The sequence below is a fragment of the Otolemur garnettii genome, unplaced genomic scaffold (genome assembly GCF_000181295.1).
Source record: "Otolemur garnettii isolate 467f Iridium unplaced genomic scaffold, OtoGar3 scaffold00357, whole genome shotgun sequence".
NCBI classification, from domain to species: Eukaryota; Metazoa; Chordata; class Mammalia; order Primates; family Galagidae; genus Otolemur; species Otolemur garnettii.
The window spans coordinates 95,887-109,398 of record NW_003852752.1 but is presented as its reverse complement, the minus strand read 5'-3'; the positions used below and the strand labels follow the sequence as shown (position 1 = coordinate 109,398).

At 33.2% G+C, this 13,512-nt stretch overlaps 1 protein-coding gene and 1 pseudogene across 4 annotated transcripts in view; both read right to left on the bottom strand.

Moving 5' to 3' along the window:
* Positions 1–13,512, bottom strand: part of CFH (complement factor H) — a 167,828-nt gene that overhangs the window by 144,152 nt on the left and 10,164 nt on the right. For all 4 annotated transcript variants that reach the window (XM_023509099.1, XM_023509100.1, XM_012813937.2 and 1 more), the window contains exons 2-5: positions 7,078–7,263; positions 6,334–6,439; positions 4,098–4,174; positions 2,262–2,453 (exon numbers count right to left, since the gene is read on the bottom strand). In XM_023509099.1, coding sequence (XP_023364867.1) covers positions 2,262–2,453; positions 4,098–4,174; positions 6,334–6,439; positions 7,078–7,263 — 561 coding nt within the window. The remainder of the gene's footprint in view (positions 1–2,261; positions 2,454–4,097; positions 4,175–6,333; positions 6,440–7,077; positions 7,264–13,512) is intronic.
* Positions 4,245–4,356, bottom strand: LOC111722772 (annotated as a pseudogene).

Here is a 13,512-nt window from a genome sequence, read left to right as displayed (position 1 = left end):
ATTCATTGTCATTCCATCTCTGAAAAATAAGTGATCTGCTTTTGTGCCTTTACTATTTATCCAGGATTTCTGAAGAAAGAAAATAGCCATCATCTTTGACATCACTTCTCTCAAATATTTTTTACAGGATTGTGGCAATAGTAACTTTTTTCCCAAATCCTGTTCTCCCACTTTTTAAATCCATTTCCATGTGTATAATTTAGTGATCTTTAAAGTGATCACCTCATTCTTCCACTCGAAATCCTTCATTGATTTCCAAATCAGTCTAAATAAAAGTCAAGTTCTTCAGCATGGTAGTACCCAGCACCCAGTACTGGCCTCTCCTCAGTACTTCTCTGACTTATCCTCTCCTGGCATCCTACACTAAAGGCCTTATGAACAATGAACAAGGATCAGTGGGACTTCACACTCCTGTACGCCTCCCTGTCTTTCCACTTTCCTTTCCATGAACTTCCTCTGACTAGTATGCATGTGTTCTCATTTTCAATTAAAATAAATAAATCTTTGTTCTTTCTTTAAGACTTAACTAAGATACCATTCATTCCAGGAATTTTCACAAACCACAGAAATCTAGTTGTAAGAATGCAAACTCCATCTATGAACCTCTAAAGTATATGGTATTTGCTATGTTGAATAAAACTATTAAGTTTTTAACGTGAAGAACTAGTGTGTGATTGAAAGAACTCCTTGTAGTATAATTTAAAGTCAGGTCATGTGATGCTTTTGGATTTGTTCCTTTTGCTTGAGATTGCCTTGGCTGTTTGGGCCTCTTTTTTGATTTTAAATGAATTTCAGGGTTTGTTTTTTTTTTTTAGAACTGTGAAATATCATGTTGATATTTTAATGGGGATTGCAATGAATCTGGAAATTGCTTTCGGCAGTATGGACATTTTAACAACGTTGATTCTGCCAATCCATGAGTAGGGGATGTTTTTTCATTTGTGTCATTTGTGTCATCACTGACTTCTTTCATCAGTGTTTTGTAGTTCTCCTTGTAGAGATATTTCACCTCCTTGGTTAAGTATATTCTGAGCTATTTTAGTTTCAGTATAGTTATTGAAAATCATATAGAGTCCCTGATTTGACTGTTATTAGCATATATGCTATAAATGCTACTGATTTATGTGATTTTAATAACGTCAGACTCTGTTGAATTTATTTATCAATTGTAGGAGTCTTTTGGTGAAATCTTTGGGGTTTTCTAGATATAAGATCATATCATAGTAAACAGGGATAGTTTAAACTCTTCTTTCCTGATTTGGATGCGCTTTATTTCTTTCTCTTGCCAGATAGCTCTGCCTAGGACTTCCAACATTATGTTGAGTAGAAGTGGTGACACTGGAAACTTTTTTGTCTTGTTCCAATTCTTAGGGGGAATGCTTTTAACTTTGCAGCATAGTACTGGATAAAAGTAGAGATATAAACCAGAGGAACAGAATAGAGAGCCCAGAAATAAAACCACATAGTTATGACAACTGATCTTCAACAAAGCAGACAACAATATACACTTGGGAAAGGAAGCCCTATTCAATAAATAGTAATGGGAAAATTGGATGACCACATGCAGAAGAATGAAGTAGTACCTCTATCTTCTACCATACATAAAAATTAATTTAAGACAAATAAAAAGACTTTAAATATAAGGCATGAACTCACAAAAATTCTAGAAGAAAGCAAAGCAAAAACTCCAGACATTAGCCTAGGCAAAGAATGTATGACTAAGATCTCAAAAGCAAATTCAGTAAACATAAAAATAAATAATTGGAGCTTAATTAAAATAAAAAGCTTCTGAAAAGCAAAGGAAATAATCAACAGAGTGAACAGACAACCTATAAAATTAGAGAAAATAATTGCCAACTATACATCAAACAAAGGGCATATATCCAGAATCTACAAAGAACACAAACAAATCAGCAAGAAAAACAAACAACCTTATCAAAAATAGAGCAACAGTTATGAACGAAAGTTTTTTTAAAAGAAGATAGAAAAATCTTGAAGGAAAATGAATAAATGCTCAACAACAACAACAAAAATGCTCACTAAGTGTTAAGTCAATGCAAATTAAAACTACAATGAAATACCACATTACCCCTATTAGAATGGCCATTACTGAAAAGTCAAAGAACAATAGCTATTAGTAGTATTATTTGTATTCTCTTTTTTTATTTTCATCATTCTAATGAACATTGTTTTAAAATGCAATTTTTATAAGAAAAACTAAAAATATTCAAACAAACAAACAAATAGTAAATGTATCTTACCCACACATTTTGGTGTTTCTGCACTCCAAAAACCATTTTCTGAACAATGTATTTCTTTAGGTCCATCAAGCTTAAAGCCTGCATTACATTCAAAATGTACTGCTTGTCCATAAGAATATTCCTGGTCTGGGTCTTTTGCACTACTGATAAGTCTTCCATTCTTTGGGTCTCTCACTGGCAAACACTTAACAACTGAAAAATAAAAATAACTTTTTTCCTAATAGAATTTAAAAGGTTTATCATGAAAAAAATTGTGTATATGAATAAAATCTTTAGCAAGACAAGATTGGAAGAAATTATTTAAGTGGATTTTAGAAGCATTTGATATACCTGTTGACAAAAGATAAACACTGCTAAGAAACAACTAAAAAAAGTAATATTTTTATCTCTAATTCTTTTCTGTGGAAGTGAGCAAAGAAATTTATTACTTTGAATACTAGTTTGTAATTTTATAGTAACAGCATTTCTTAAATAATTAAGAAATATGAAGCTTGGGTAATTAAGTGGAAATTTTCCATATACTCTGCAGAATAATGTAACATTACAGTCTTAAAAGATATAAAAGCAATCTTTATGTAATTAAAGTCATATTTACTTTAATAGAGAAATCATCCTTAATTTTCTATCCTCGTTGATAGGGTTCAAAATAATTTGAGTACTTCTTTTGGTTTTACCTAATATTTTCTAATTTCTCCAAGATTATAGTATTCAAATTTGATTTTACCATAGAATGACCCCAGATACTTGTTAAAATGAAACTTCTTGGGCCATCTCACTGCCCTATCACCTCAAAGATATTGATTTAGTAGATCTCTTTTAATAACTCAAAATTTCAATTTTTAACAAGCATCTGGGTGACTTTGCTGCAGATGTTCCCTAGAATATTAACTCCTTCCTTTCACTTACATATTCCTTTCACTTCCATAGGTGAAAAGTCCTCCATTTCCTTTCACCGACAGAATTTTTGAATGATTATGACATTTTCTCCACTATCCCCCAGTTAGCACTCACCATAGAACTAGGACTATTTTTTTTTTTTTTTTTTTTTTGCAGTTTTTGGCCAGTGCCAGGTTTGAACCCACCACCTCTGGTATATGGGGCCGGTGCCCTACTCATTGAGCCACAGGAGCCACCCCAGAACTAGAACTATTTTGACTAGAGATTTGGATAATAAGCTCAAAACTTGGAAATATGAGTTCTATTTTTCTCATTCTCACTCAGCAAAAAATATCAGAGCTGGGCGGCGCTTGTGGCTCGAAGGAGTAGGGCACCAGCCCCATATGCCAGAGGTGGTGGGCTCAAACCCAGCCCCGGCCAAAAACTGCAATATGTATATCAGAGCTCTCTTTTGTTTCATGCCTTTGCAATGAAGCTGAGATCACAGGATGACCTCCATTGGTGAGGAATGGGGAGGGGATATCTCATTCATGTTCTCTACCACAGCTGTTGCAACAGATCCCTACAGTAGGGTGGTTACTGGGTGAGTGTTTCTTCATTGATAAAGCTGAAATTCCAGTCTTCATTAAGCTAGAGATAATATATGCATTTCTAGTCATGAGAAGCCAAAAGGAAAGAAAAATGAGTTTTATGATTTTAATGTCTAATATTTTCATTATTGTGTCAAAACAGGCTATAGTCATATTTGCTTACTGAAATATTAAACAAGGTTGTAACAAAAAGACTAGATTCCCACCTGTATTAGATGAAAAGCCAAGAGATAAATTAAATGAGAAATATTTAATTAGAGACTTCTAAGGGTATTTTAATGGGAGACATTTTAAAAGTCTTAGATATTTTAGGTATTTCAGTGTCCTTGTAAATCAAGTTTACATCTACCTTCACATACAGGAATATCATTGGACCATCCATCTGCTTCACATTCACGGAAATCAGTCTCACCTATCATTTGAAACCTGAAAACCCAAAAATAACAGAGCAGTGAGATTATATGCATTTATATGCAGTTTAAGCTCAATACCATTCTGAATGTCCATAAACTCCATTTCAAAGCAAAGTAACATATGTATTTTCTTTCTTTTTAAACTGATAAGAACAGGTACTACACTTGATCTTAGCCAAAAGGCTGAGAAATGATTATTTTCTTTCTTTCTATTCCTCTCTTCTGCAATGTTTTCCCTCCCTCCCTCCTTTCCTTCCTTCCTCCTTTCCTTTTCTTTCTTTCTTAAATTTATTGAATCTCTCTCTCTCTCTTTCTCTCTCTCTCTCCCTACCCCATTGACTCCTCCCTCTTTCTTTTCTTTCTTTCAGACCCTGCAGGCCCTCTGGTGCATGGGCTTAAAATAATCATAATACCTGATTCATGACAAATTATTGTTTTATTCACAATACTCTTATTTTTCATTGAATGAATTAGCTGCATTCAGTAATATAATAAGCTCCATGAACCATCATAAAAACAAAAGTTAAAAATGTCAGAGTAACCAATTAGCCATATATTTCCCTCTTCTCCAGTCTCATGCCATATTTCTGCTTTCTACAATTCTGATATTTTGAAGATAGTTTAGTTTCTCTGCTTAATCAAAGATAGTTCCAACCAAAGTTATTGGCATATGGTTTATTTTGTCTCCATCTCCTCATCTCTATACTACGGACTCTTTCCAGAGTATGATCAATGATTCAGATCTCCTTATCTAGCCCATCTAAAGTTGAATTTGTCTTATTAAAGTATCCCATCAAGACTGTTTTTTGAATATAATATGCTAAACTCGACATAAGTTCCTTGAGGCATGTGCAAAATGTGAATCATTGCCAGAGGATATAGATCAATGAATTTTGATTGCCTTTGCTAGGTCAAGCATGTGACCCAAAGAGGGAAGACTATCCTGCAAGAGAAGAGATATTTCAGAGGTGAAGAGCAAATGAAAATCAGGCCCAGAAAAATCTTAATCTATTTGGTTATGTGTAATAAGATCAGCAGTAATGACTGAAATTTGAACTGAAAATATGTCTGAAAAAACTGTCAGGTGATGACAATGAAGAGACTAAATTCATAAGGATTAATACTTCTTCATGTCTACAGTATCTTAAGAGGTCTTCTAAGTACTTCAAGTGTGTGTCTTATTTATTTATCCCACCAATCCCATCATGCACATATTCTTTTATTTCATAAGAGTGGAAATGGGAGTAAAGAGATATTGTTTTAAATACACATAATATTTAATAATGCAGTTTTGAAATTCAGACTTACTCCAAAGCCTGAGCTTCAAACTATTACATTTTCTTGTTTCAAATCAAGAAATAAGTAAAGGGAGACTAATACAATATCATCTGTAATATTTGATTCTGTTTATATTTATATATATAGCATAAAATTATAGTTATCTGATCTTGGTTCTTCCGTATATAAAATTTTCTTCAAAATAATTTTTGACCTGGAAGGGCATACCAGGGAAGGAAGAGCACTGAGAAGATAGAGTGAGGAGATTTGCTGTGAAAATCCAGTGGGTGGTTAGAAGGCAGAGTTGATAATTCTGAAAGAATAGTTTTATTGTTGTTGTTTCTTTTTTTTTGATCCAAGTGATAATAATAATTTGCAGACCATAGACACTTAAGTAACATTAGTTAAAAGGAAAATTTATAAGCAAGAAAAGATTTTACTTCCCTTAAATTTTAGATACTTTTGTCATAGTTACCATGCAATTCTGTTACAATTCCCACTGTTCCTAACACATTGAACTCCTGTAATACTCTGCACATACTAGAACATACTGAAGACATGTGGAGGGCATACATGTTTATGTGTATACTGTTTTCTTACCATTCTATAACTACACTGTATCAAAAGAGTTATAATTTAAATTTTTTTTAATATTTAAAATATAATATGGTATAAAAATGTAATCCTTCCCAACAGAGTTTAGTTTTTTGAGTTACTTGTCTATTACTTGCAAAAATGCTCATAGTTAAAATAATCATTTACAAAAATAAAAGTTGGATATAAATTAACCAAAAAAAGTGCTCATAGATAAATAGAGTCCCCTTAAACATATTAATTAATACAGTTCTTATTTACCATCTTAATTATAAACCTCTTTTTATGTTGACTACATACCCTTCATCACATGTATAAACAACCTTTGCACCATATTCAAACTCATTTCCTACTGTGAGCTGAAAAGAACCAAAGGGAGTATCGCCAGGATGTCCACAGGGCCTTTCTAAAATGAAAAACAAAAAGATATATCAGCATATATTACAGGAAATACATTTTATGTAGGATTTGGGGGACAAGGATATTTGGTATTGTAATAGAAGACAACATTGAGTATAAGAAAACTGAAAGTGGCAAAGCTGTTATTTTATAACTGAACTTATGTGCATGCTTGTGGTTTTAATCTGGAGGGGTTACCACTGCTTTTTAGAAATGACGGTGCATTGGCTGGGCATGTGGTTCACACTTGTAATCCCAGCGCAATGTGAGGCCGAGGTGGGAAGATTACTTGAGCTCAGGAGTTCAAGACCAGCCTGAACAAAAGTGAGATCTTATCTCTGCTAAAAATAGAAAAATTAGCCAGGCCTCCTGGTGGACACCTGTAGTCCCAGCTACTCAGAGGCTGAGGCAAGAGGATCTCTGGAGCTTAGGAGTTTAGGTTGCAAGGAGCTTGGGCTGAGGCCATGGCACTCTAGTGTAGGCAACAGAGTGAGAATCTATCTTAAAAAAAAAAGATGATGATGTATTATTTTGCATTTAAATGACAACAGTGATATAATTCAGTCAGTGTTGCTGCAATATTAAATGTTTGGTATTTTACACCTGTAAGTTTTCATACATTTAACAAACATGCCAAGTACTTACTCTGACACACCCTTGCTGGATTAACAGCCACCCATTCTCCATTCTTGCATACCATTATTATATTTCCCAGAGTTCTATACCCAGGCCGGCATTTATAGACAGCTTGAGTGCCATCTGGATATGTTTCATCAGGCCAGGAACCTGTCAGAATTTCTAGACTTCTTCTTGGAGGAGGTCCTTTACAATCTACAAATAATAAAAACAAAATAAGTGTTTAAAATATATTTTCAAATACATAGTATATATACAGTGGGTCATTTTTGCTTTTTGAAAAATATATATAGAGATACAGGTCTATCCAAATGTATGTCTTTTTATACACATACATAGAAATATATGAAATATACATTTTACCTTATGAAAGTTGGATCCACATAATTTTATGAGAATGACCACTATGCAAAAATAACCTCAGGAACTTTCCAGAGCAATAGGTATGTGTACTTTATTATTCTTCATTGCTGCAGAGTATTCTACTCTTTTTTCATTAATTTGGAAACTATTGATTATAAGTATTCTAATTTAAAAAAAAAAGAGTAAAACCAAGTACCCATTTTCAAAGTGTTTCCATTCTAGTAGGGAAGCCAGTTTTTAAATAGGTAATTAAAGAAATGTATAATATGGATTACAGATAGAACTACATTCTACAGTAGTTAGAAAAATAAAGCATGGCAAGATGCTACAAAATGATATGGTTATACCCCAAGTAAAGTAGACTAGGATGGAAAAGAACAATGTTTCCACTGTAAATTGAGAAAACAACAAATGTGTGTATGTGTGTCTGTATGTGTTTAAAAGCAAATTGTGGAGCAAAGAGGTTTAAATGAACAAAACCTAAGTGGAAAGGACTTGTTTCAAGTCAACATATGGTCTTCGGCTACTTCTTACTTGGTTCTATTTGGCAATTCTGGATATAGATCAATGATTAGACTTCCATTCAGCCTGGATGGAAGAATAGTAATGAGGTAAGGAAGAACAAGACAAACTTTGGGAGACTGTGTCTTTTTGAAAAATTCTGAAATTCTGCAGAACTAGGGTGCTTTGCTAGACCATAAGCATCATGTTCAGGGAAGAATGAAATTATCCATAGTCTTACAGAAAAAAAAAAAAATACCTAACAAGAAAAGGGGCCTGCCTCTGATGCATAGTTGGTATTCTCATCAAAACATATGCCATGCATGAAAGTCATTCACGGCAGGATTTAAGGGCAGATATCAAAACAACAGGAAAGCAGATATATCAGTCATAGTCTTTTGTGATGGAGAAAGAAAACACCAAAACACCAAGTTCTTGATGAACTAATCCAAGAAGGTCTTTTCTTTGAGACTTTTGAAACCAAAGTGGAATGACTCAAACTAAACCTGTGACCCAGGGGGGCCATCTGAGGTCAACTCCTAAGTGATTATAAAAGAGCAAACACTCTTATTGGTGGTAGTAATTAATATAAACTTTAGTCATTACATTCATTTTCCAAAAAATATAACATTTTGAATAAAAATTTAAGGAAAGACAAAGAAGCAGAAAAATGTAACCAAGAAGAGAAAATAAGTAGCTATTAGAAGCAGACACTTTAAATCCAGGTCTTAGAATCAGTACAAAGGTCCTTATAATAGCTATTCTAAGTATTTTGAAGAAAATATAGGGAAAAAAAAGAAAAAAGATAAAAATATTAAAAAGAAAATGGACTCTATTAAAAAAATCACATGCTGTCCTAAAATTGCACAATAAATACTTGAAATAACAATTCCTCAGATGAACTTAAGAGTAGTGGACACAGCAGAATACAAACTTGTTAAACTTAGAAAAGTTCAAATATAGAAATACCCAAATTGAAGTATAGAAGGATAAAAATGTATAAGCAACAACAGAAAACAAAACAGAACATAGAAAAGTGAGGTGAGGCATCAAGCAATATACATAAGTCTAATTAGAATTTCAAAAGTGGGGGCCAGTGCAGTCAGAAGCAATATTTGAAAATTTGATAGCTCACATGTTTCAAAATTTGAGAAACAAAATCAACTTACAGATTAGAAATCTCAGCAAATCCCAAAATGGTACAAAGTAAAACTATCCTGAGACTTTGCTGAATACCAAAGATAAAGGAAAAAACTTAAAACAACACAGTAAAAAAAGTATTTCTTCCAGGAGAACAGTAAAAAGAACAGCTAACTCTGTAAGAGTGAATACGCAGCCTGAAAATCATGTCTTGACATTACGAAAATGCTGAAAATTACATGTCAATAGAGAACTCTATACCAGTGAAAGTGGACTTCAAAAATAAAAGAGAACAAAACCACGTTCTTAAACAAATGAAAGCAAAGAGTATTCAACAATAGCAGTTCTGAATCTGACTATAGAAAAATTCCAAAGGAAATTCTCTGGGCTCTCAGAAACTGATTGTAAATATAAGCAAAGAAACACTAGAAATAAGCAGAGAATGCAAAGAAATAAGCAGAACTGAAGAAAATAAATGCGTAAATAAAAAGATTATTAAAAATAATAAATATTATGCTATGTATATTTTCCTACAATAAAAAGATAACTGTTTAAATCCATAATAACCATGTTTTGTAGTATTTAAAAAAAATCTGGGAGTAAAATATGAAAAAGTAGTAGCAAAAATGCCCTAAAAAGGCAAGAGAAATAAAACTGTTGTGTTGGTTTTCCATCATTTAGGATGTGGTGAAGATATTACTTTAGGATAAACTGTAATAATCTAAGTATGTTTGTTGTAATAGAGTAGTCACTACAACAATAATATTGAGATATATAAAATAGTTATTAGAAATGATGTAGTGAGATAGTCAAGATTATTTGGTCAACATAAATTGAGGAAAGGAAGAAGAAAAGAACAAAGAAAAAAATAAAAGAAATAGCAAGATGTTAGACTTAAACTTCAGTATATCTATAATTACATTATAAATGGATTCACCACTTTAATTAACATACAAAGATTGTTTCCATAAAAATAAAAAAGAAAATTCAAGTTTATAATAAATACTTTTAACAAAATTGGACATATGAAAACAGATATGTTAGGAAGATAATAACCAAAAGAAGGATGATGTTAACACATTAATTTCAGGCAAATAATAATTTAATACAGAAAGTATTACCAGATAAAAAGTGGGTCATAACATGTTAATAAAAGGGCTACTTTAACAGAAATATGTAATAATTATAAATGTGTATGAACAAAGCTTGCTGGGTCTGGCTCAGCCTGACTCAGAGGAGCCAACCACACACATCTCTTCCCACTACAAAGCTTCCTGAGAGACAGTGCAGACCAGAGTGAGAGAGACTTTCCCTTATTTTTCTTCCAGTAACGAATTTCTGCTCTGAATAGGCTGCCTCCGTGTGTTCTGATTATACTGAGGATTTTTTTTTTTGTTAAATGTCACCATCTTGTCATCTTTCTAAATGCTTCTATGAAGATTTTTATTATTAAAAATGCATTTTTAAAAGGTTTCCTAGGTGAGATATATATTTTTTTAATTATGTAGCCTAAAGTCTTCAAAGTTTTCCTGGTAAGAGTCAGGTAGTAGCTCAGTGCCAGTAGCACAGGGTCTAGGGCGCCAGCCACATACACCAGGGCTAGTGGGGTCAAACCCATTCTGGGCCTACCAAAACAGCAGTGGCAACTACAACAAATAGCTGGGCATTGTGGCGGGTACCTGTAGTCCCAGCTACTTGGGAGGCTGAGGCAAGAGAATCGTTTAAGCCCAAGAGTTTGAGGTTGCTGTGAGCTGTGATGCCACAACACTCTACCGAGGGTGGCATAATAAGACTGTCTAAAAAAGAAAAGAATCTGATAGTAAATATTTTCAACTTTGTGTGACATAGGTCTCAGCACTCAACTCTTCTATTGTAGCATAAAGCAGCTATAGACAATATATAAATTCATTCACATAGCTGCATTCTAATAAAACTTTATGAAACAAGGAGCGCTTGAATTTTGCCCACAGGTCATTTTTTTTGTCCTTGATCTAATGTAACTTCACTGGTAAAAAAATGTCTACTCCTGTCCACTCTTTGATCCTACAATTCCTTTATTAGGTAATATATCCAGAAGACCAAAAATCACATTACAACAAAGATATTTGTATCAGAATGTTTATTGCAGCCCAATTCATAATTGCCAGGTCATGGAAGAAGCCCAAGTGCCCATCGATCCATGAATAGATCAACAAACTGTGGTATATGTATACCATGGAATACTATGCAGCCCTAAAGAAAGATGGAGACTTTACGTCCTTCATATTCACATGGATGGGGCTCGAAATTGTTCTTCCTAGCAAGGTATCACAGGAATGGAAGAAAAAGTATCCAATGTACACAGCCCTATTATGAAATTAATTTATAGCTTTCATATAAAATCTATAACCTAACAACAGCCTAAGTATATGGGGAGGGGGGAGGGTGATTGGAGGGATCACTTCCTTGGTTTATCTTACAAGGGTACAAGTGAATCTTTCTAAGAGTAGAATATGACTGTCTTAACACAATAACTAAGAAAATGACACGAAGGGTATGTTAACCAATTTGATGAAAATATTTCAAACTGTATATGAAAACACCACACTGTACCCCAGAATTGCATTAATGTACATAGTTATCATTTAATAAAAAAGACCAATGATTAAAAACAAAGAAAAAAAATAAAAATAAATTTTTAAAAGAACAAAATACAGCTTTAGACATAAATAATATTTTAATCATTAATGGACAATTTAGTAGGAGATTAGCACAGTTTAAAAAAGAATTCATGAACTGGGGGACAGATCAAACAATATAACACAGAGTGAAACATGGAAATAAAAATGGTTGGAAAATAGACTAAATGACTAATAAGTTAAATGGATGGAAAATAGACTAAATCAGTCAATGTGGTTAGAAGAGGCAAAGCAATGCTGGAAGAGAATTTTTCAAAACAATCTAATACTGCCCACTGTTTAATTTAGACATAACTATTCTGATACTGGAATGACTACCTTAGTAAATCCCTAACATATTACTTTTTAAAAATGGCAAATTATTATTTTTTTTACACTGGAGAAAAGAATCCCCACTTAACAAAAGAATCCCCAGCTGGAAAAACTGGACAGCTACATGAAAAAGATTAAAACAGGACCCCACCCACCCCACTAGCAAACATCGATTCACAGTCGACAACTGACTTAAATCCAATACACAAAACTATAAGAATTCCAGAAGAAAATGCTGGGAAATCTCCTATACATCTGAGCTTAGGCTAAGAATCTATGAAGACCCCAAAACAAATCACAGCAGCAACAAAAATAAACAAATGGGACCTGATCAAACCAAAAAGTTCTACCAGCCAGGAACGCTGCCCAAATAACCATGGGACCACCTTTTGTTTGTTTGTTTTCCAAATTAAGATGAGGGTAACCAATTTTTAGGTTACATTGTTCTTTCTAAGGTTAAGTACAGGTTGTAAAAGACCCCCTCACCTAGGGGGAGTGCTGAACACCCTTGCAATGTGCGCATTAGGGAAGATCCGGCCAATTGCCCTCCCTCCTCTCCCAAAATGCAAATTCTAACATACTAATATTGTATGCATTTGTAAATTATTTTAACTGCTCGGCTTCGTTCTTATTTAGCTTTAAAATAATGGTTTAACATTCTATTATAGAATTTCTTTTTAAAATGCAGGTAGAAGAACATAATCAATAGAGCCAAATCTATCGTGGAACATCTCCATGCAAAGTATTTTAGCAACATTTCATAAGACAGAAAGTGCCCTAGGAGACTAAATTTTATGGAATAAAAAATACTTGTGTAAATTGTCATATACACTGATTTTCCCTTAAATTTTCTGCAGATTTTTATTACACTTACGCTAGTGAATTTGTAAGATTGCACTTTATACCAATTTGATTTTTGTAATTTAAGGAAATTCCACTAGATGGTGGTAATATCCTATCATAAAACAATGCAATTCCCCTCCCATTTCCCGCTACAACCACGGGAAGCTCATGCTTTTGTTTCTGTTTTTTAAATTTCATGTCCATATTTTTACAGGGAAAATTCCTGTTTAATTACAGGCTGATAGGTATATTTTTCACTTTGAAAATTCAGATCCTCTTCATAGAGTTCAGGTTACTGGACAAATAAATAAGTTAAATATTCAATGTGAATGCTAACATTGTGAATACAGTACTATTTTCCACAACTATATCAACGTTTTGATAAACTTGGTTCCTTTTATTAAGCTATAAAAAGTAATAAAACTTTTCTTATCAATTTATTTGTTTTAAATTATTCTTATTAAATGGCTCTACCAAAAGAGTCAACTAATCTATTCACAAAAAAACTTCAGCCATTTCAGTTCCCAGAGGCAAGTGCTTTTTCTTCTGACTACCACTATATTTCCAGATAACAAGTTTGTACTTCCGATTCTTGTTTTTCAAATGT